The 24,204-nt window shown below is 43.5% G+C and overlaps 1 protein-coding gene across 1 annotated transcript in view; it reads left to right on the top strand.

Annotated features, from left to right (window-relative positions):
- The first annotated feature begins 8,615 nt into the window (after positions 1 to 8,615).
- LOC112217472 (5'-3' exoribonuclease 2) overlaps positions 8,616 to 24,204 on the top strand; it is a 30,475-nt gene continuing 14,886 nt past the window's right edge. The window contains exons 1-19 of the mRNA XM_024377771.2: positions 8,616 to 8,837; positions 9,711 to 9,838; positions 10,154 to 10,265; positions 10,405 to 10,516; positions 10,655 to 10,713; positions 10,934 to 11,023; positions 11,511 to 11,583; positions 11,798 to 11,848; positions 12,983 to 13,140; positions 13,356 to 13,430; positions 13,523 to 13,656; positions 13,765 to 13,822; positions 14,078 to 14,185; positions 14,466 to 14,510; positions 14,912 to 15,055; positions 18,254 to 18,342; positions 20,834 to 20,969; positions 22,712 to 22,819; positions 22,937 to 23,026. Of these exons, the coding sequence (XP_024233539.1) occupies positions 8,763 to 8,837; positions 9,711 to 9,838; positions 10,154 to 10,265; positions 10,405 to 10,516; positions 10,655 to 10,713; positions 10,934 to 11,023; positions 11,511 to 11,583; positions 11,798 to 11,848; positions 12,983 to 13,140; positions 13,356 to 13,430; positions 13,523 to 13,656; positions 13,765 to 13,822; positions 14,078 to 14,185; positions 14,466 to 14,510; positions 14,912 to 15,055; positions 18,254 to 18,342; positions 20,834 to 20,969; positions 22,712 to 22,819; positions 22,937 to 23,026 (1,845 nt within the window). The 5' untranslated portion in view covers positions 8,616 to 8,762. The remainder of the gene's footprint in view (positions 8,838 to 9,710; positions 9,839 to 10,153; positions 10,266 to 10,404; positions 10,517 to 10,654; positions 10,714 to 10,933; positions 11,024 to 11,510; positions 11,584 to 11,797; positions 11,849 to 12,982; positions 13,141 to 13,355; positions 13,431 to 13,522; positions 13,657 to 13,764; positions 13,823 to 14,077; positions 14,186 to 14,465; positions 14,511 to 14,911; positions 15,056 to 18,253; positions 18,343 to 20,833; positions 20,970 to 22,711; positions 22,820 to 22,936; positions 23,027 to 24,204) is intronic.

Raw genomic sequence — 24,204 nt, 5'->3', positions numbered from 1 at the left:
GGTCTATGAGAGCCAGAAATCTTGCTTGTTTGTAGGTGACCAAATACTTATTTTCCACCATAATTTGCAAATAAATCAATTAAAAATGTGATTTTCTGGATTTTTTATCTCATTTTGTCTGTCATACTTGAAGTGTACCTATGATGAAAATTACAGGCCTCTCTCATCTTTTTAAGTGGGAGAACTTGTACAATTGGTGGCTGACTAAATACCTTTTTGCCCCACTGTACATACACACCCACACAAAAAAAATGCATATATAAAAATATATATTAAAAAAATATATGTATGGATGCACATACACACATATACACACACATACATATGCACATGTACACATACAAACATTCATACCCCAGAATAACAATCTACACTGATTTAAAATATAGACATACTAAAATGCTAAGAGAAAATAATAATAAAGTACAAATAATAATTATATGTACGCACACCTACACAGACACAAGCACTACAGAAGGCTGGTGGGAATCTAGTCGGGAGAGCGGCCCACGGCTAGACAAAGGCAGAACGGCACAAAACATGAACTTGCTAACCAGGTGTCTGCGTCTGCCCCTTCCCAACCATCACCCCCAGTCCCCTGCAAGCAATAAGTAAATGGTATGGTTATAAGAATAATGTAAGGATTGAAAAATAAATAACGAAACAAAACATATAAGTATATCTATCCGAAAGTGTCAATGATCAAACCTGGAAGGCCTCCGCTCTGAACACAGCCGGGATGAAAGTGAACTTAACGTTAAATGAGAGCTCTGACCGCCATCCATTGGTCGGCTCAGCGTCTTACATGTTCGGTAGCCCTTGCTGAGCCCGTTTAATACGGTTTCACCCGTTATGGTATAGTATGGATTCGAGTCCATGAGCAGACCCTAACACACAATGACAAGGCACTCTAACCTGTACGGGGGATTGGCGTATATTCCCGGATAAACTTCTCTGCGTCCAAAACCGAGGAGAGCCAAATCTTCTCACCGGAAGGCGGGGTAATTCTTAGTCTTGCAGGGAAGAGCAAGGCTGGGTGAAGATGGAGTTTGTAGAGTTTGGTCATGACATCTCTGTAGCCGGCGCGGTGCTTTGCCACATTGGGCGCATAATCCTCATAGACACGGAATGGGTGCCCTTTATGTGACAGGTTGCCCCTCATTCGAGCTTCACGCAGGATAAGACCCTTGGTCTTGAAACTGTGACAACAGATGATTACTGGGGGAGGATGTTGGCCTGGTCCAGGCACTGGGACAAGGGAGCGATGTGCACGGTCCAGCTGGGGATCCGAAGCCAAAAGATCAGATCCCATTGCATCCTTCAATAGCTTGGCGACGAAGTCGGTGGGGTGAGAGCCCGCCTCCACCCCCTCTGCCAGACCAACAACACGAAGGTTATTACGTCTGGATCGGCCCTCCATGTCGACCACTTTCACAGAAAGCCTCTGCACACTATCCTGCAATGACGTGCATAGCTTCTCTAACTCGTCGATCCTACCAGCGTTGAATTCAGAAGCTTTCTCAAGGTCCACAATACTCTGGCCCTGCGAAGCGATCGTTTGAACGGTGCTCTCGATTTTGGTGTCCAGTTCAGCAATAGTAGCCTTAAGATCCTCAGCTATAGCAACATGTAGCTCCCCCAAAGCCCGGGTAAGTTCTGTAAGTGTCATGTTGTTGCCTGTGCCTTCCGCCATGTCTGTCTCGTTGTTTAGTGGGGAGTAGGCCTCCGCTGTGGATTTATTGTCCTTTGGTCGCTTATTACTCGGCATGTTCACATAGAAAGTTACAATCTTGTATTAGAAAGAAACGTTTGTTGTAAAAAGTGCCATAAAGTAGGTTAAATTAGATTATTTCGCAAAAAAGTTGCAGGAGCCTATCACACACAGCCGTTCACTCCAAGATGCTAGCTCCGCCCCCTGCTTTTGGAAACTTTCAACACTCTAGAAATGGTTTTATACCCTTCCCCAGATATACGCCTCATTACAATTCTATCTCAGAGATCTACAGACAGTTCCTTATGGTATAGTTTCTGCTCTGACATAAGTGCATGTGACACCAAAGAGCCTTCTAGAGTTCCATTGTTAAAATAGTCATGGACGCGAGGGAAGGAGGATGACTGGCGCCTGGGAGGAACAGGCAACTCGGCCACGAATCCTACAAAGGAGGGTTCATACCAGGACAGCCTACTCCAAGCCAGTGGAGGTTTCCCGATTCACCGCGCCCCACAGCGCCACCTGGAGGTAGGAGCAGTGCCTCAACAACCTGCACAGCGGCATTCATGGCAAAATGGATGGGCTGAAGAGGAAATGGCTGTGCAGCTTGCTCTGCCGGGCCTTACAAGCCCTACTAGACCTCAGCTCTGATCAGCAAAGGGATTCTACTGCCCTAACTACCACCTTGAGGCAGAGCATTGGTATTAGATGAGACCCCAGCGAGAGTATACAGAAGAAACTATCAGGCTGATTAAGATGTACTGGCCCTACATGCTTTCCTCCGGGCCTTGACACCAGAGAGGCTCCAACAGCATGTGCGTCTGGCCACATGGAAGAAGGCCACGGATAAAGCAGGAAGAGCAGAAAATGTATTGGCCCTGAGAGTCGGGTTACCCCAAGGACACAGCAGATAGAAACATAGGTGGAGATAAACAGTGACTCCAATAAGGTGGTCTGTCAAGACAAGGTGTAACACCGGCAGCGGACTCCAAGATGGTCCACTTTGAGAGGTCAACGCCAGCCTGAGGTTCTGTTTCCACTGTGGGCAGAAAGGCCACATCGCTTGCCACTGTGAAGCCCCACCTCAGCCGTTGCCTGCTCCTGAGTCGACGGGAAACACCAGGGGGGTGATGACGTGAGGGGAACATCATCCCAGTCCCCTGACCCCTTGTTGAACCGGCAATCGAGTTGGTCGTTTGGGCCAGACACAGGACCTCTACCTTCCATGCAGCATCAGCGGTGAGGCCTGCCAGGCATTGATTGACACTGGTTCCACAATATCCCTTGTTCGGGCCTGGTGATCTTCCAGACACAGTGGACCCTTCCCTTCCGGGTTGGACCCCAATCTTGGTCGGTCTTCGCACTGTGGCAGGGGAGCTCGTGGACATGAATGGCCGGAGGTCCTTAGCGGTCATTTCTTATCCTTGTCTCATTAGAGCATGAGTGCTGGTTGGCCTATATCCAAGATGACTGCATCCTAGGGTTGATTTATTCAATCAAGCAGGGGCATGCCAAATGTTGGAACACGGAAACTCCAGATGAAAGATGTGATGGAACTTTGGAACAAGGGAAGAAGACAACGGCAGCTGCAGGTGACCCGGCAGGAATTGGTGACAGACAGCCCCACAAAGATCCTTCCCCAACAGGTGACCAGTGGCACGGTGGACGTACCTTCGATAGCTACCCGGCAAGCTGTGCAGGAACTAAAGCAGAGGTGTTCAGAAGGGCTGGAGCCTGGGTAGCAGGATAAGTTGGAAGCACTGCTTGCAGAGTTTGCGGATGACTTTGCTGCACGAGACGAAGACTGCCGGAGAACCAGTCTGGTACAGCATTCTATCGATACTGGCGACACAGCACCTATTTGTTTGCGGCCCCATCACTTGCCACTGGCACAGAAGATCCGGGAGATGGCGCAGACAGGGTTCATCAAACCATTCAACAGCTTTTGGGCGGTCCCCGTAGTCAAGAAAAAGGACGGGTCATGGCACTTCTGTGCGGACTACAGGCAGCTGAACTATGTGACCAGGAAGGATTTCTATCCCCCCCATGCATAAATGATGCACTGGACTACATCCCAGCGTCATGGTAGTTCAGTTCCCTTGATCCAGTGGTGTAAAGTACTTAAGTAAAAATACTCTACAGTACTACATAAGTAGTTTTTGGGGGTATCCGTACATTACTATTTATATTTTAACAACTTTTACTTTGACTTCACTACATTCCTAAAGAAAATTATGTACTTTTTACTCCATACATTTTCCCCGACACCAAAAAGTACTTGTTACATTTCGAATGTTTAGCTGGACAAGAAATTGTCCAATTCGCACACTTATCAATAGAACATCCCTGGTCAACCCTACTGCCTCTGATCTGGCAGACTCACTAAACACAAATGCTTTGTTTTTAAATTATGTCTGAGTGCTGACGTGTGACCCTGGCAATCGTATTTTTACTTTTGATACGTAAGTATATTTTAGCATTTACATTTAATATTTAAGTATATATAAAACCAAATATTTTTAGACTTTTACTCAAGTAGTATTTTACTGGGTGACTTTCACTTTTACTATTAAGGTATCTTTACTTATACTCAAGTATGAGAATTGAGTACTTTTTCCCAACACTGCCTTGATCTCCGCAGCGGTTATTGGCAAGTGGAGCTTGCCCTTGAATCCAGGCCGAAGACAGTCTTCTCGATTGGACAAGGACTGTGGCAGTTCACCGTGATGCCTTTCAGGCTCTGCAACGCTCTGCCAACCTTTGAGTGTCTTATAGAGCTAGTGCTGGAAACAATGTCCCTGGATATCCTTGTGCATGCAGCAGACTTCCAAGGATCTCTGCCAAATCTGTGGGAAGTTCTACTTGCCATCCAGCAGGCTGGACTCAAGCTACAACCAAAGAAGTGTCACCTACTGCAGCAGGAGATCAAGTTCCTAGGCCATGTTGTCAGGGCAGAAGGAGTTGCAACTGATCCAGGCAAGGTGGTGGAGGTTCAGCACTGGCCAACCCCCAAGAACCTCTTTAAGTTGAGAAGTTTTGTTGGCCTAGATTGTTACTATCAGAGGTTCATCAAGGACTTTTCAACAGTAGCCAGCCCTCTACACCACCTTTCAAACAAGGACTAGCAGTTCAACTGGGATGAGGACTGCACGGCCACATTCACTGAACTGTGGGATGCCCTTATCAAGGCTCAAGTCCTGGAATACCTCAACACTCAGCACCCATTCATCGTGGACACAGATGCCAACAATGTGTTAATTGGAGCTGTTCTTTCACAGGAGTGGCCGGATGAGGAACGGGTAGTGGCCTTCTACAGTCAGAGCCTCAACCGTGCTGAGTGCAACTACTGTGTCACCTGGCGAGAGTTGTTGGCTATGGTCGATGCACTCCATTTCCGACCCGAGCTCTACTGGACCCAGTTTCTCCTTCGTACAGACCCTGCCTCACTCACCTGGCTCCTCAACTTCCAAGAACCACAGTGCCAGGTGGATCCCTGGATGGAAGAGCTACAGGAGTATCGCTGCCAGTTGCAACACCGGTCTGGTCATCTCCACACAAATGCTGATGTGTTGTCAGTCGTGGGAAGAGGAAGACTGGAAGCACTGCCCACGCTTGGAACAAAATGTGGGTCTCCTGCCCACAGTGGCAGCAATTCAGGTGGCAGACAGGAGCTCAGCACCCTTAGAGACCTGGAATGACCAAGACCTTAATCATGGGAATCGATGGGAAATGATGTAAATATATCACTAGCCACTTTAAACAATGCTACCTTATATAATGTTACTTACCCTACATTGTTCATCTCATATGCATACGTTGATACTGTACTCTATATCATCGACTGCATCCTTATGTAATACATGTATCACTAGCCACTTTAACTATGCCACTTGGTTTACATACTTATCTCATATGTATATACTGTACTCGATATCATCTACTGTATCTTGCCTATGCTGCTCTGTACCATCACTCATTCATATATCCTTATGTACATATTCTTTATCCCCTTACACTGTGTATGACAGTAGTTTTTTTTGGAATTGTTAGTTAGATTACTTGCTCGTTATTACTGCATTGTCGGAACTAGAAGCACAAGCATTTCGCTACACTCGCATTAACATCTGCTAACCATGTGTATGTGACAAATAAAATTTGATTTGATTTGATTTGACCTGAAGTGGAAGCAGGAAGATGACTCAGTGTTGACAACTGGGAAGGGCTGGTTGGAGACCTACCAGTGGCCTGCATGGAACAGTGTCTCACCCCTGTGCCCCGAAGCCAAGGCCTACTACTCCCAGTGGGACGACCTTGCCATTCACAATGGTGTGCTGTTTCGAAGATGGAGTAAACTAGCAGGCAACTCAGTGGTGTGGCAGCGGCTCGTGCCTCGTTCCATGTGTGCCCATGCCCTCAGAGCTATCCATGGGTCGGTTTGGGAAGTCTACTTTGGGTACACAAAATACCCTCCAATGCCTCTGAGGGAAACTACTAGGCTGGCTGTCGTCAAGACACAGAACAGTATGTGCAGACCTGCAACACCTGTACTGCCCACAAAGGACCAACTGGATGCTCCCATGCCCCGTTGCAGCAATACCAGGTGGGGGCCCCCATGGAGCGGGTTGGGGTGGACATCCTGGGTCCTTTCCCCATGACGGAGGAGGGTAACCAATATGTACTTGTGGCCATGGACTACTTTACCAAGCGGCCAGAGGCCTACGAGGTCCCCGGCCAGGGCACCACAACTACTGCCAACAAGCTGGTGGATATGTTCTGCCGATTTGAAGCACCAGAAGAACTCAACAGCAATCGGAGGAGAAATGTTGAAGCTAAGGTGTTCAACAAAGTCTGTGAGACGCTGGGGGTACGTAAGACAAGGACCACCTCTGTCTCCCCAAAGCAATGGGCTCGTTGAACGGTTTAATCAGAATTAATTGAACGGTTTAATCAGACAGTGCAGGAATCCACTGGCAGACTTGTCCTTTGGATACCACCGGAGCCCGAGATTCCAAGAGCCACAGGCTTGGAGTACCTCCTCCACCTTCAGCAGCGTCTGGACACTCTTTACAGCATAGCTTGTTGGAAGCAGGAATCAAGCAAAAGAGCCCAAAACTCATGAACAAGTGGGAAGGCTCATGCACAGTTCTGGAACGATTTTCTGACGTTGGTTACTCCTCCTCCCAGCCCTGGACCATTGGACAATGCAGCGGTTTCCTCACCCGAGTGGCAAGGTCAGAATGGAACCCCCGAGGCCACCGTCGCAGAAGGCTTCCTTCTTGAGGTAAGGATGGCAGCCCCCAAGACAACCTGGACGTCGCCATTACCAGCTAAATATTGTAATCAGATTACAGATACTTTTGAAAAACTAGATGATTCTTCTTGGATTACTTTTACATTTAGAAAGGACCTTCAATTCAGCATTGAAAAAAGGCGCAAGTATAAGTTTGTTCCACCTGAGCAAGTCTGACCACAAGTCAGAGACCACTATGATGACACACCAAACACGTTTGATGGATCCTTTTTGTCTTCTTCTAATTCCTATTAGGGGGAAAGTAACTGAAAGTAATACAATTACGTTCCTGAGTTTGGGTAATCCAAAAGTTAAATTAGCCTACTGATTAACATTTTTGACAGGTAACTAGTAACGGATTACATATAAGAAGTAACCTACCCAACCCTGGCCATTGTTATGTGAATGCAAGTTGAAAAGTACTCTGAGCCTTGCCTTGGATCCAAGTTAGAGCAGGTCCTCCGGAGCCATGGCCCAGTGAGACACGGGTGCCGGCCCATGTAGATGGAAACAGAAATGTCTGAGCCTTTTGGGTAAAACACAGGGGTAAATCCTCAAAGGAAACGTTCCATGAGTGTACCATAATTCAGAGGCACCTGTCCTCTACCCTGTTACAGCCATAGAGATAGATAGAGGACTCTAGTGCCCAAAAGTCTGTTTTAGCATGGGCAGCGCCATTGAGGACTTTCACCATTTTGAGGTAGTCAACGGGGTGGGAAGGATTAAATGATTCCTTCCAGGTCATCAGGAGGGATGGCCCAATGCATCATGAACAAACATTCCAGTTGTATTTATTTAACTGGGCAAGTCAGTTAAGAACAGATTCTTATTTACAATGAGGGCCTACACCAGCCAAACCTGGACAACGGTGGGCCAATTGTAAGCCGCCCTATGGGACTCCCAATCACGGCCGGTTGTGATGCAGCCTGGATTCGAACCAGGGTGTCTGTAGTGATGCCTCAAGCACTGAGATGCAGTGCCTTAGACTGCTGCGCCTCTCGGGAACCCCATGACTGAAGCACAGGAGGCCGGTGGTACCGTGGGGAGGGCGGGCTCCTATGGCTGGAACGGAATCAATGGAATGGTATCGAACACACCAAACACATGGTTTCCATGTGTTTGATACTGTTCCATTGACTCCATTCCATCCATTATTATGAGCCATCCTCCCCACAGCAGCCTTCTGTAAACTGCAGGTGGCAGTAAATCACCAACCTTAGCCTTATACCTGTTCAAACAACACACACAGGGTGACAGTATGCACCCTTTTAGTTTCATTAGTAGAACTCACTGAGAAACTCAGATTAGCTAATTGCCAACAAGCTGGTAAAACCCCAAACTAAAAGTACAGCGATCATGCTTGTAAACTAATTATAGTGTTCAAAAACCATATTAATACAAGTTAAAATTTGGAGGGGCGTTAGTGTTGTAAATAAAACCTTTCCACTTGGTTACGAACGCAACATTTGAACGTTTCAACATGTAATACCTCAGCGTTCTCCTCTTTATGGTTTGAATCTCTGAGGTATTTTTGAATTCGCGATGGCGGCGCTATTCGATTCCTCACATGTGCAAAATGGCTCCCGGAAGATAAACCCTATAACCCGGAAATCAAACGTGATCAGTAGTTTATTTGGAAACGCGTAGCTAGCAAAACAGTTAGCTATTCCTCCAGCCGTCGTTTTTAACCAAGTCGTTTAACCGTTTTAAACATATGTCATAATTTATAGCTGTGTGTAGCGTATTGTGAAACTACGGGAGATGGGAGTCCCCGCATTTTTTCGTTGGTTGAGTCGGAAATATTCCACGATTGTTGTCCATTGTACTGAGGAGAGGGTACGTCTTTGTTTGTAGCCAGCTACCTGATTGGTAGCGCCAGCTAGTGTTGCGCATTTTTAAGGCCGTGTAATAATTATGCTATTTATTCCTGTAAACTGTTTGTTAGCGCAGCTAGCAGGTACGAACGTTACTGCACTTTAGATATAACATTACGTAACTAGCTATTATATATCTTAACTATATTAGTAGTGTAACATTAACAGCCATTTTTAGATTGAATGAACAATGTATGGGATGCACGCAACTGACGTTAGCAAGCCAGCGCACCAACTATGCTACTTGCAATTTAGATGGCTACACATGCACGTCATTATCACAGGGCCAGTCTAGCCTTGGGCTAAGATGGCCAACTCCATCGTAAATTGTGGAGTTTATCGGTGACTGGAGCTCCGACGTTACATAAAAGGAAGTTTATCAAAAACATAAAAGGATGATTATCAAAAACTGACCTCAGCACCCCAAAAAAATGACACATTACACAGAATGTCGTGTGTAAATTCTTTGTGCACTAAAATACGTTTTCATATTCACTTAATTTTGTTACGTCGGAGCTCCAGTCCGCCCAAACTAGTCGCCACTCAATTCCATCGTAAAACGTTGTTTAATTGTCAAGGGCTGAGAGAGCCCGGGGCCGAGAATAATTCATTGTGAAACGACTATTGAGTGACAAACTCGCGAGTCGAGTTGGCTTTCCATTGGTTTGCAAACAAAACTGAAACTAGACGGCCTGTCGATGTTATGACTAGAGAACGTTTGGCAGAGTCTTATGCATGGCGCAGCCAAGTATTGTTACATAAATAAGGTTATCATTAGTTGTGTCATTGCAAGAATGTTTCATTAATTTTGGTTCCATCTTCCCTTTACTCACAGTCCAAGGAATGCAACGGTGTACGGATTCCTGTTGATACCAGCAAACCGAATCCAAATGAAGTGGAGTTTGACAATTTGTACTTGGATATGAATGGGATCATTCACCCCTGTACACATCCTGAAGACAAGTGAGTCCTCCTCACAGAACATAGCATTGCCCCATATTCCCTTTATATCAATCAATCTTACAAATGTATTCATGAAGCCCTTCTTACATCAGCTGATGTCACAGTGCTGTACAGAAATGTTATAATACACTTTATAGTGTATTACTTTTGACCAGGTCCCATAGAGCGCTGGTCAAAAGTAGTGCAGTATATATACTGTGCCATTTGGAATACACTCAATAGCTATGAATCTCTATGGTAGTACTCTTGTGTAGTACATTGAGTTGTGATGTTATTCTAGTATTAACCCTCTAAAACTCCACTTCACTTTCACAGGGCTGCACCCAAAAATGAAGATGAAATGATGGTTGCCATCTTTGAATACATGGATCGGCTCTTCAACATTGTGCGGCCCAGAAGGGTTCTTTACATGGCTATTGATGGAGTGGTAAGTTCTGCTGCTTTCTTTTCATGGGAGAAACTTTTTTTCTATTAACCCCTTTTAGATATCCTACAGTTTTTGTTCAAACAACATGTTGGCCAATGACCTGTGCAGCAGTTGTGACATTCTGTTTATCTCTGAACAGGCCCCTCGTGCCAAAATGAACCAGCAGAGGTCCAGGCGATTCCGTGCCTCCAAGGAAGGAGTGGAACTGGTTGAGGAGAAATCCCGCATCCGAGAGGAGATCCTCGGGAGAGGTGCATTTATTTTTAGAAAACTGTCTATACTTATCGTTCCATTAGAATTTAGACTAAGCACATTTTAATGAGAAATATTTGCCATAAAATAATTACATACTAAATATATGAAACAACTTTTTAATCTTCACCTTTTAGGAGGGTATCTTCCACCTGATGAAATCAAGGAGAGATTTGACAGTAACTGTATCACCCCAGTAAGTATTTGAGGCTTTTCTTGTATAATAACAATATTTTCTAAGGCTGTGTTACTGTCACCAATATTTTGCAGTGTAAAATGTCTTCATGACGGTGCACTAAAGCTGAGATCTCTGATTGCAGAGGAACTTGCCCCGGGTACTTTTTGACACATTTTTGTCAGGCTGCTAAATTGTGAATACTGTTTGGAAATTCATTATTCATTTGAATATTCTCTAGGGCACAGAGTTCATGGACAACCTTGCAAAGTGTCTCCGTTACTACATTGCAGACAGACTCAGTAATGACCCTGGATGGCGTAACATTACAGTAAGTATTATAAGTATTATTGCAAAAAAGGTGATTGCATCTTCGAAAAAGAACACAACAAATTCTAATGTATTGGTGGTCTTTAATTTATTTAAAAGCTGACACATTTTGGCCTCAAGCTGAAACGTTTTAAGTGTTATGTTGGTCAGTTCTTCTGCTCAGAAAGGCCTTAGAACAGGGGCTGCCCAATCCTCTTCCTGGAGATCTACAGTCCTGTGGGTTTTCAGTCCAACCCTAATTTAATACATCTGATTCTACCAATTAGCTTTTGAACAAGACCTTAACTAGCTGAGTCAGATATGCTAAATTAGGGTTGGACAGAAATCCTACAGGACTCTAGATCTCCAGGAAGAGGGTTGGGCAGCCCTGCCTTAGAACATTTCTCTATGTGTTTATTGGAAATGAAACCAAGGTCAAGTCTGACATGGTCATATGCATTGAGTATTGCTATCATTGCTCATATGGGAACATTCTTTATTTGTTTTAGGTCATATTGTCTGACGCCAGTGTCCCTGGTGAGGGGGAGCATAAGATCATGGACTATATCAGGCGACAGAGAGGTATGAGCCATTTATGGTCATTTTCAATATGTGGTTATTGGCCCTTTTTTTTAAAGGTAATTTGTGACATTGTGATTTCTGCCAGGCATATTACAAGGTCTCAAATGGCCTTCTGTCTTAGTGCAACTTTTTATTTCAAGCTCTGCAATCACATATATGCTAACTATATGTAATGACTCATAATCCATCCATTTATCTTTTTTGTTTCTCACAGCTCAGCCTCACCATGACCCCAACACACACCACTGTCTTTGTGGAGCTGACGGTAAGCTTTGCACCACAACGGTCTCTTAAGTATTGAAGAGTAACCAACAATGGGAGAAAGTTGAGCATCTATAGCAAGAGCTTTCCCCAAAGCTGTGTTTTATATATCCTGCAACTTGTAGTTATGAGAGAGCATGATGGGTAAAGACACAAAAGCAAATTAGATGCCACAATTACTGTTAACACTCTTGTCAAACCAACTTGAAGGTATGTAGATGCAGTGATTCATATTCAGGTTTTGTTGAGCAGTTAACAATGTATTGACATCTTATTGAGCCTGACGGGCTCAAGGTCTGTGGTTAACGGTGATGGCGTACATGCTTTGTTTTTCTAAGACTACTTTTGAGACGTCTATAAATTAAGTTCATGATAGTGCGTATTAACATGTTCCTGGTTTCCAGTCCTTAAAAACAGTTAGCATCACTACTTGCAACTCTCCAACCTTGTACATTGTTAGACGATAGAGCTTCACGGTTTTCTGCATGCCTTATTGTTCTGCTATATTAATGGCCAGTTAGTTTTGAATGGGTGCACTTACACAGGACATGATAGATAAAAGCTTCAGCATTCCATGGTTCATGATGCACTTGGTGAGCAAAGGAGGGATTTTGTTGTATGTAATTAGCTTGAAGAGGAGATTGATACATTCAGGCTGTGTCACAAATGGCATCCTAGGCCTTACATTAGTGCACTACTTTTGACCAGGGTCAGTGGGGCTCTGGTCAAATGTTGTGTAATTTCTAGGGAAACGGTGCCATTTTGGGCGCATCGCTCTTCCCCCTCCCTCCAAATGGATAAATCATGGTATTGTACGTGCATATTAGCATTTGTAGATGATAATGCAGGCATGGCTCATAATATAGACTAGGTCATTTAATTAACATAGTGCTGTAGAAACCGGAGTTAATTGTCCCGGATGACAAAGCATGTATAAAATGCAGTACTTCAGAGCTATTTTCAGCCTTTCAATGTATTCAAGGTTTTCTGTTTGCACAACAATACTGATGAAGGGTCGAAACACGTGGGTTTTTACATTTTAACAATAGACCCTCTTTCATCAACTGCCACTGTTATCCAAGAGTTGCTGAATGTCCTCTTCTATTCTGTTTGCATATTTTATTTTGGATTTCCCTAGCTGACCTTATCATGCTGGGCCTTGCCACTCACGAGCCCAATTTCACCATCATCCGAGAGGAGTTCAAGCCCAACCAGCCCAGGCCCTGTGCTATGTGTGGACAGAAAGGCCATGAGATCAAGGACTGCCAGGGAGTGGCCAGGGAGAAACAGGGAGAGGTACATTGACATTATAGCTATGTCTCCAAGGGCCAGTTTCACAGACATAGATTAGGCCCAGTCCAGGACTAAAAATCATTTTCAATGGAGCTTCTCCATTGAGTTTGGTTTTTAGTCCATCACTATGCGTTCAGTAAACCTCTCCTAAAAAGGTCAACATTCCGTTTTCTCTACGTTGATCAACAGCGTTGACCAATGTTGTGTTCTTATTGCAGCATGATGAGTTTGCAGACGCTATGCCGACTTCTGAACAGGAGTTCATATTCATCAGGCTGTGCGTTTTGCGTGAGGTACGTTCTGTCATATCTTCTTGAATTTCTAAAAATACTTCTAGTTGTGTTTTTGGACATCTGTTTTTCAAGGTTTGTTTTCTTTTCCATAGTACCTGGAGCGAGAGTTGACAATGGCCAGTCTGCCCTTTCCCTTTGACTTTGAGAGGACTGTCGACGACTGGGTCTTCATGTGCTTCTTCGTTGGCAATGATTTCCTGCCTCATTTACCGTCCTTAGAGATTAGGTAAGCCTGACTGAACTGAGATGATGCTTACGGTCTTGAAAACACCTTGACAACAATGAATTCTCACTCTTTCCATACATTTCAGTTGATACTTTTCGTGTCTTTCAGAGAGGGTGCGATAGATCGACTGGTGGGCATCTACAAAGACGTTGTGCACAAGACTGGGGTAAGTGTTGTCAGTGTAGGCTTAGTTATGTCCCCTTCAAGAAAAGTATATGGTTCAGTTTCCCAAACACCGATTTTTATTTTTTAGTCCTGGACTAAAAAGCATGCTCAATTGGAATTCTCCCCTGAAAAAGGTTTTTGGTCCAGGACTAGGCTTAAGTTGTCTAGGACACATCCCCTTAACAGCTGTCCTGACTTTCCTCCTTACCCAGGTATTTGTTCATAGCCTTAACTTGGTCTTTGTCCCTCCTCACAGGGGTACATTACAGAGAATGGCTTTGTCAAGTTGGAGAGTGTTGAGTTGATCATGCAGGCAATCGGTGTGGCTGAAGACAACATCTTCAAGAAGCGCAAAGAGGATGATGTAAGACTAAGGAGGATCAGTAGCTTTCAGCAGGGAAAGTACTGCTCAATAGATTATATTCTTCTCTGGCTAAACAGTGGGCTGGGAGATTTTCCATATGATTTTCATTAACCACTGCATGGGTATTTGATTTCAAATGGCTCGTTCAGGTAGGTATTTGACACTGTCGTTATTTAAGATAATGTGGTTGATGCAAAAGTCAGGGAATTAGTCGTTGTGAACTGAAAGCCATGTCCTTTTCCAGCTTCACTGTTTGTAACTAATGGGGTTTGTCTTGCAGGAGGGATTCAAGCGAAGGAATAAGGAGAAAAAGAAGAGGATGAAGGTAAGTGGAAAGATGTACCCATGTTATGGCTATTTGCTTGACAAGATGTTTTGAATGAAGCCCTCAGTCCTCACATTTTCCGTCTTTCTTTGAACGGACTATGCAAGTTCATTCGTTTCAATGGGCAATCCCACGTACAGTATTTTTCATTTATTCTGAAACTGTCCATGTTCTAGCTCTGTATTGAAGATGGGAACTGTTTGAAATGTTCCCTCAATAGATGTGTACAACTCTGGCCCTTGAGGGCTGCTGCATTGTATGCTAGTTCTTTCTTTGGACTTGACTAATTTAGACCTGGGAAACCAAAATTCTGCAAGATTAGGAAACGAGAAACCAGGAAACAAGTGGGGAAACTAACGTTGTTAATTGCGAGTATGTGTGTGTGAATTTGTGTTCCCTAGGCTCAGCAGCAGGGCCCATCCTACCTGACCAGCGGTCAGTTTGCCCCCCAGGCCCTTGGCGGCAGAGGCAGACCTGAGGTGGTTCAGAATGCGCGGCACCAAGCCTTCGATATGCGGATGCAGGGCAGGGACCAGCACAACAGGGTATGATGAGGGCTGATCATGGGGATATTGCTTCTGGTTAACTTGGTGCAGAAGGAAGACTCCTTTTATTTACTAGCCACTAATAAGATGTTAGGGCGCAGCAGGCGATTATGGGATGTTCGTACTACTCTGGTTAGTGTCTGCTCTGAGATTGGGGGTTCATTTCCCAACCGAGTCATACCAAGACCACTGCTTGGCACTTGACCCCCCTCCCATTTGATTGTTAGTTACTCTCACTCATATCATATGAGCATGGTGTAAGTCATGGCAAAAGGTCTAGAATTGCAGGAAATTAGCTTTAAAACTGCTTCATTTCTCTGCCCTATTGCAAAATTTTATTGATTGTATTGATCAAATGCAGCACAGGAATTGTGTCCATGTTAAATTGTGTGTATATACAGTAAATGAGGGTTCTAGTGGCTCTGTTATGGTGTGAGGTACATTTTCCTAAGGTCCACTCAACCCCTTAGCGTGCAATGTTAAACGGCAATAAATACACCGCCATTCTGAGTGATCATGGTGAAGCACTTCTATCCTGATGGGAGTGGCCTCTTCCAGGATGACAATACCCTCATCCACATGGCATGACTGGTCATTGAATGGTTAGATAAGCATGATAACATTGTATGCCATGGCCGTCTTGGTCACCAGATCTCAACCTAATTGAACACTTGTGGGTGATTCTGGAGCAGTGCCCGAGACAGCGTTTTCCATCAACAAAACACCAAATTATGCAATTTCTCGTGAAAGAATGTTGTTACATCCATACAATAGATTTCCAGATACTTGTAGAATCTATGCCAAGGCGCATTGAAGCTGTTCTGGTGGCCCAACGCCATATTAAGACACTGTTGCGTTTCCTTTATTTTTCTTTTACTTTGACAGTACCCTGTATGTATCCAGGGCTCTAAAGTGTGACTGTTTTTGGTCTCATATGCTCCTAAATGTTTTGATGTAAATTTGTGCATGACGCAGAAATAATGCGGTGCGCCTTGAGTTCCACCATCAGCTTGAAGACTGTCTGCTTTTTGGTCAAGGTCAGTCTGCAGCAGGAGGGAGAGCAGAGGGGTGGTGACCATCCGATGCAATCAGTCCAGTAAAAAAATATACATTCAATTATTTGAATTTATGCTCACCTGGGTGTACCTCACAACTAATCTATTACCAGTGTGATCATAAACCTTAAGTTTAGCAGTATCATTTTAATATGGTCTGAGAAGAACAACATTGGCAACACAGGGCTATTCAAGCATAGTGGTAATGGATTGGGCCTATAGCCTACTGTACAAACCACATTGATACAGAACTGTTTTTAATTGATTAGGCCAGACAAAGATGGTTTACTGTTTTAAACAGATTTAGATTTTTTCTGAAAAGGTGAGTTGAGTGAGCAGAGTTTTTATTTTTTAATTTTTTATTATTATTATTATTTTTTGGTATTTATCTGAACTCTCACATTATTTCCCCTTGCTGCCTAGCATTTAGTTTGATACGGCGGAGGTTAATCTAAGCCTCGCTGTCTGCATGTCCGACCTCGGAAACGATGTTTCACTTTCGGATTTCGATCTCTGTAGTAACTAGAGTGAACTGTGCCCAGGTAAATGGGTTGACTAGCCCTCTGCTATCGTGTTGTGCTGAATGGCATTTACCTGTGACTGTATTCAGGATACAGCGTGCCCTGCCTCTTGTCCCTGGTTGCTTAAATATTTGTTACATTGTATACTTGAATTAGAATAAAAGAGTCTGCTAAATGAGATTTTTTTCCTAAGTGACTTGCATAGACTAGGCCTTTACTTTGTAGATGGACAATCATTCAAGGTCTGTCATGTAGCATTGGAAAAAGTGCATTAAAATCCAGCCATTGTGTGGCATCTACAGAATACATGTATTTATTTAACATGCGCAATTAGAAACGTCAATCCACTGAAGCAAATTTGAGCCCAGTCGGCCTATACAGTCAATCACTCAACACATCCTCATCCGGCTGCCATGAAAAGTCCCCACCTTGGAGTCAGTTACCGCATCATTGTGGAGCTCCTGATCGGCACGTGGCGCTGGCAATGCATTTTGCAGGATATGCAGGCTGTGTTTGGCAGCGCATGATGACTACATTCATTTGAAGTTTTTTGTTGTCTGTCGACCTGCTACAGGCAGAACCAGTAAAATGTCATTTATGAATCGCAAATCGCCATGCAGCTGACACACTTCGATGTCATCGCTCATTTTGATTTCAATCTGGTTGTCCAATACGATCTGCTTTGCTAATGAATGCCCTGATCTCTGGCCAGTCATTTGGTTTGTTGACATTGTTTTTGGGTATTAATTGCTTCTAATAGGACATAAAATTAAGCATTTGGATTTAACCAACTTTGTTTATAATGAGGACATCCTACATTTAACCTGGACACACACACAGTAGGAATTTCCACCGCCTCAGCCATGCTGGCATGCTAGAGAAATGAAACATCTGCACGTACCGGTTCCAAGCGGGTGTCACTGTTCAATCCGAGGCCCTGAATGTTAACAAGCGTGTGATCTGAAGTGGTTTGGTCTTTTACTCTTGGGTATCAGCTTGGGAAAACCTCGAGTGGACAGTGCATCAATTGGCAAAAATAAAAGGTCGAGGGGCATCCGTTAAACTGTAAATCAAGTTTGTCTGGCCTAATTGTTACATAGGCTTACGTTTGTCATGTTACGAAACAATCTGAGCAGTAGGTAATTTACTACCAATGAAGAATTTTAATTTAGAGCCCTGTATGTACCTGATGTTAAGTCTGAGCATGGTAGCCATTTTCTATTGATGCCAGTCTTTACAAGTAATTTATTAAAGTTATGAATGTACATTGTAAGAAGCTGTTACAGTGCCTCCATTCACTCTGCTACATAAATGCATGAGAACCATAGCCCGAGTTTGCACATGAATGCGGTGTTCACAAGGGAAGCGTGGCAAAGGGGAAGGTCTTCACTCTCTACTTGAGGTTGTTTTATTTCAATAGGATCAGGTATGAGCTCTCAAACAAAGGAGAATATCAGTCCCAATCGCTCTTGCTTCCTCCGATGGTGGAAAAATTGTCCACGTGCTTTCATTTTTAAGTTGCTTCTTGTCAGACTGAAAGATGTGGGTATATTTATTTCTAAGGATATGTCTTCCTTGTATGTTATCTCCTGACTGTCTTCTCCGTCTTGTATCTTGTCCAGGCAGGGACCAGTGATGGGCAGGATGGCCGGGGTGTGAAGCGGAAAGCCGAGGACAGCGACAGCGAACCAGATCCTGAAGATAACGTCAGGTAAACGCCTACGCTAGTCAGTCAGTCAACCAGGTACTCTGTCAACCATCCAGGCAGGCATCTCAGCTAGGGAGATGGTGTGATTTATGCCTCTCCACTGCAGGGGCCCCTCTGTGGTTTCTTACCACCTCCAACCACCCTCTCCTAGTCCATGCAAGTGATTAATATGGAAAGAAGGAATATTCTCAAATTCCTGATGCGCTCGCCAAAGCTGTTAAATCCATTGGGCTAAATTGGTATTCATGGAGGCTTTCCTGTTACTAGGCTGCTCTCCTTGTGGGCCAGTGTGGAGGATGGACTAGACAGATGCTGCTCATCCTTGATTATGTGTGCAGAATGGCACTGCATCGCCAATCTACTAGTATGTCGAAACCATTACACTACTTCTTAAAGAAGCAAACTAGTTTGTCTCCCAAGCCTTCATAGAAATGGACTACTATGGTAATTACCAGATCCTGTATGTAAGATGAGGAAATGGTGCTCTATATGTTACTCGGCATAGTGACAAAAAATGCAAAGCCTGAGAATGGTTTTATTGATGAGCAGGCCCAAGGCTTTCATCCTTACTTGTTAGAAGGCTTTGTCACCTATACAATAGGAGTCGACAACAGTTAAGTAAAATTATATACTGTGCCTCCGGAAAGTATTCAGACCCTTGACTTTGTACACATTTTGGTACGTTACAGCCTTATTCTAAAATTGGGGGGGAAACAATTGAATCTATCTACATTACCCCATAATGACAAAGCAAAAACAGTTTATTTTACATTTTTGTTAATTTATAATAATAAAAATATTATAAGTATTCAGACCCTTTACTCATTACTTTGTTGAAGCACCTTTGCCAGTGATTACAGCAACGATTCTTCTTGGGTTTGGTGCTACAAGCTTGGCACTTGTATTTGGGGAGTTTCTCCCCTTCTCTGCAGATCTGGCTTGGCTGCTCAAGGGCAATCAGAGACTTGTTCCAAAGCCACTCCTGTGATGTCTTGGCTGTGTGCATAGGGTCGTTGTCCTGTTGGAAGGTGAGATTCTGAGCGCTCTGGAGCAGGTTTTCATCAAAGATCTCTGTACTTTGCTCTGTTCATCTTTGCCTCGATTCTGGCTAGTCTCCCAATCCCTGCCGCTGAAAAACATCCCCACAGCATGATGCTGCCACCACCATGCTTCACCGTAGGGATGGTGCCTGGTTTCCTCCAGACGTGACACTTGGCATTCAGGCTAAAGAGTTCAATCTTAATTTCATCAGACCAGAGAATCTTGTTTCACATGATCTGAGAGTCTTTAGGTGCCTTTTGGCAAACTCCAAGCGGGCTGTCATGTGCCTTTTACTGAAGAGTGCCTTCTGTCTGGCCACTCTACTATAAAGGCCTGATTGGTGGCGTGCTGCGGAGATGGTTGTCCTTATGGAAGATTCTCCACAGAGGAGCTCTGATTGTCCATCAGGCTCTTGGTCACCTCCCTGATCAAGGCCTTTCTCCCCGGATTACTCAGTTTGGCTGAGTTCCATTTAAGAATGATGGGGGCCACTGTTCTTGGACATTCAATGCTGCAACAGGTGTTTCTGTTGGTTAGTCTCATTTCAAATTTTTTTCAAAATTTGTTTTCGCTTTGTCATTATGGGGTATTGTACAAGGTTGCAGTTTTGCTAGCAGGAGTTTCGGGCAGGGACCAGTTAATACAATAGTTAATGCAGGACTGAGATAATACAATAGTTAATGCAATGTTTCCAGTTCCTTGCAGACAGGCCATGCGTAGCCAATGTGATTTATAGGATATTCATATTCATCAGGATATTTTCTTCCTGTAGGCTGCAATGTTTTGATTTGTTGGCTTTATGTAGGTTGTTTTTTGCAAGTTACTTTTAGATTTGTTTAATTTTCATTTACAATTTTGATTAACCACATTACCTTTCATTTTGAGATATAAAGACTTTATTATACATGAAAAATGTGCATATGAAAATCATAACTGGTATGCAGATCAGTGGAAATTGTAAATTGCCACTCCAAATTGAAAAGGTTGCTGATCGCTGGTGTAGCCTATTACCGGCAAAGTCAGGAGCGTAACGGCAGCGAAGGTCAGTGGGAGGAGGAGGGTCGGGAAAAGATATATAATCTCTCTCTCTAAAAAGAAAAATCAGTTTAGGCTAAATTGATCTCTGGCTTCCTATTTTTAGAAATGCATCTTAATTTTTAATGTCAGTGCTTAAAGCAGAAAAGCTCTGCCTACATATAGTGGCTGTTATTCAAACATAGTGTGTGTATATGTTTCTCTCTCAATGTTTAAGAATCGATTGGCTGAAAGAACAGATGCCTCTCGGTTGACCCAAGATTTATTTATTGGGGCGCAGCCCAATGATTTATAATTATGTTCCGGCACCCTGACACATCGTCCCGTGGCTGAATCTAGTTGCCTAACCCCCACAATAGAACATGAACACCACTCTATGTGCATGAATGGGGAATGAATACAACTGTCCCTGTGTTAGGTTGTGGGAGGATGGCTGGAAGCAGCGATACTACAAGACCAAGTTTGACGTTGACGCGACTGACGATGATTTTCGCAAAAAGGTGGTCATGTCCTACGTGGAAGGTCTCTGCTGGGTCCTGAGGTACTACTACCAGGTACAACACTAACTCAAACCGACGTTTATTTGTCATATGCACGGGATGCAGAGTCGCATACACAAGGCCATACTTTAAAAAGCTTAACCTGCACAGCTGAGAACTAACATCATAACGTCCCTCTCAGAATGGGCTTTTAAAAAAAACAAGGCCTGGTCGAATTGGATGGGTCATCTTTCAATGGTCAATTATTTGACTGATTATTGAGCAGTATTAAGTTGAAATTGGAAGAAGAAAAAAAATCTCTCTCTCTGAAAGTGTACACTTCGACCCATAATTTCAGGTCTCAGGGGATTACGACGTACTCTCTGGAGGTCTTTGTTCGGTATCTGATGACTCAAGCTGTCCTCGCTACTCCGTTTGCTTTGTCACTGAACAACCCCCCACCACCCCCAAAAAAAAAACGGTTTAAATGTTAGTTGTAGATGCAGATCCTGATCTTTAACTTAAAATGTAATAATTAGGTGTTGGTTCTCTCCAGAAGATCCTAGTCTAAATCAGACTGGTGTTTAGGGATTTGTCCAAGGTAATTGTGAGCCCTGTGCATGCGAGGCCCTTGTGTTGACACCACATGCGAGGCAATCAACAGCAGTCCCGGGGGACGGCCTGAATGTATTCATTACCCGGGCCCTCCATTGATGGAGACGTGTCTCGTAGTTTCCGCTAGACATTCACTGGGCTGGTTGTGCCACTGGAGTTATGATGCGTGCACACATGTTGCCAAACGCTGTGGGAAAACGGAACGGTTTAGTCGGAAGCCAAAACACAAAGCTAAAGCTCATACCCATTTTATTTTTATTAGTAGGATTGCTCTGCATAACATGGAGTTACCTTGATTTGTCACGTTGTTTGTTTAAAAACAATCGATTTGTGCCGGGCAATTTGATTATGTATATGTTCTAGGGCTGTGTAAATATTTAAACATGGGTATTTGGCTGTTTTTGTCCGACTCACGCATTCTTATCCTGTGTTGGCACAGTGGGCCACCTTTTTGTTATTTGAATGAGTTACCTTTCATAATAGACTTGTCTGTTTTTAAATTAGTTTTGCCAAGTCTGATGTGACGACTGTTGAAATGATATGGGGACCTCGTTCTCTACGAGAAGAGCATTCTAACCAGCCAGCCAGCCGGCGACGGTCATTCACTAGCCGAGGATAAGCATTTCAGGGTTGGATTCTTTGGGTTAATATTTTTTTAGCACCTCTGCCTAATGTGTGTGTATGAAAATACATACAATATTGGATGACATGAATTTCAGTGTTCATTTTGTTAGTAAGTGAACAGGTACTAAACTGGTATTGGAAAGTGTTTTTGGGACATGTTCATGGATTTTCCAAGTCCTTCCCACCATTCTTTCCTTACACTGATTAAACTTCATGGTTTAGCAACTTCTACTACTTCCATTTTCCCCTGAGTATGCAATCTTATAAGATTTAAATGTCAGTCATACTCACGGGCAAATGTCACCTAGATTAGTGTAATGTAGGCTATATATAATTAAAATGGAATTTATTCACACTTGGGCATCCTTTTTAGTAGGCTATCTATTGACTATTTTACTGTTGAATTGCCATTTCCGCAAATGAATATTTACACAAATAAAAGATGAGTAAAGTAAAAATCGTCGGTGATTGGGCCCCAGTTAGCCAGTCATCTAATTAGTCCACTGTCAGTGCTGTTGGTGAGGTATTGGAGGATTATTTGTCCGGGCCATCTCAACTGTTTCTGTTGATTTTGACAGGGGTGCGCATCCTGGAAGTGGTACTTCCCGTTCCACTACGCCCCGTTCGCCTCAGACTTCAAAGACATCAAAGGCATGTTCACCGACTTCGAGCTTGGGACCAAGCCGGTAAGAATGGTCTGGCTGCAGGCTTTTTTTTCTTCTGTCATTCCACTTCAGTCTTCCCCTGGTTTAAGCCTGTAATGTTCTGTGTGGCGTGTTCTAGTCTGTTGCTGTGTGTTTCAGTTCAAGCCCCTGGAGCAGCTGATGGGTGTTTTCCCTGCTGCCAGTGGAAATTTCCTGCCCGAAACATGGCGGTCACTCATGAGCAATCCAGTAAGTTTTCACTTGATATTGCACATTTTCAGCATAAAATGTTATCCTTGATAGTGTACGCAACTGTAGATCACACATAGGAGACCATAAATATACAATGAGCTCAAACTATTGGAACAGTGACCCATTTAGTTGTTTTTGGCTCTGTACTCCAGTGCTTTGGATTTGGAATGCTACACTGAAGTGCAGACTGTCCTCTTTAAATTTAGGGTATTTTCATCCATATCAGGTGAACAGTTTAAAAAATGTGCAGCACTTTTTGTACATAGTCTGCCCCCTCCCCATTTTAGGGGACAAAGTATTGGGACAAATTCACTTACATTAAAATAGTTTATTTGCTCACATATTTCTAGCACGCAATGACTACATCAAGCTTGTGACTAGACACATTTGTTGGATGCATATGCTGTTTGTTTGGGTTGTTTCAGAGTATATTGGGCCCAATACAAATTTATGGTACAGTTGAAATTGGAAGTTTAGCCTTAGCCAAATACGTTTAAACTCAGTTTTTCACAATTCCTGACATTTAATCCTAGTGAAAATGGCCTGTATTTGTTCAGTTAGGATCACCACTTTATTTTAAGAATGGGAAATGTCAGAATAATAGTAGAGAGAATGATTTATTTCAGGTTTTATTTCTTTAATCACATTCCCAGTGGGTCAGAAGTTTACATACACTCGATTAGTATTTGGTAGCATTGCCTTTAAATTGTTTAACTTGGGTCAAAAGTTTCAGGCAGCCTTCCACAAGCTTCCCACAATATGTTGGGTGAATTTTGGCCCATTCCTCCTGACAGAGCTGGTGTAATGGAATCAGGTTTGTTGGCCTCCTTGCTCGCGCACACTTTTTCAGTTCTGTCCACAAATGTTCTATAGGATTGAAGTCGGGGCTTTGTGATAACTACTCCAATACCTTGACTTTGTTGTTCTTTAAGCCATTTTGCCACAACTTTGGAAGTATGCTTGGGGTCATTGTTGATTTGGAAGACACATTTGCGAACAAGCTTTAACTTCCTGACTGATGTCTTGAGATGTTGCTTCAATATATCCACATCATTTTCCCACCCTCATGATGCCATCTATTTTGTGAGCTGCCACCCCTGTGCTTCACGGTTGGGATGGTGTTCTTTGGCTTGCAAGTCTCACCCTTTTTTCTATAAACATAATGATGGTCATTA

Source organism: Oncorhynchus tshawytscha, linkage group LG18, assembly GCF_018296145.1.
Source record: "Oncorhynchus tshawytscha isolate Ot180627B linkage group LG18, Otsh_v2.0, whole genome shotgun sequence".
Classification (NCBI taxonomy): Eukaryota; Metazoa; Chordata; class Actinopteri; order Salmoniformes; family Salmonidae; genus Oncorhynchus; species Oncorhynchus tshawytscha.
Note: the sequence above shows the minus strand (reverse complement) of the source record. Positions and strands in the feature narration are given on the sequence as shown.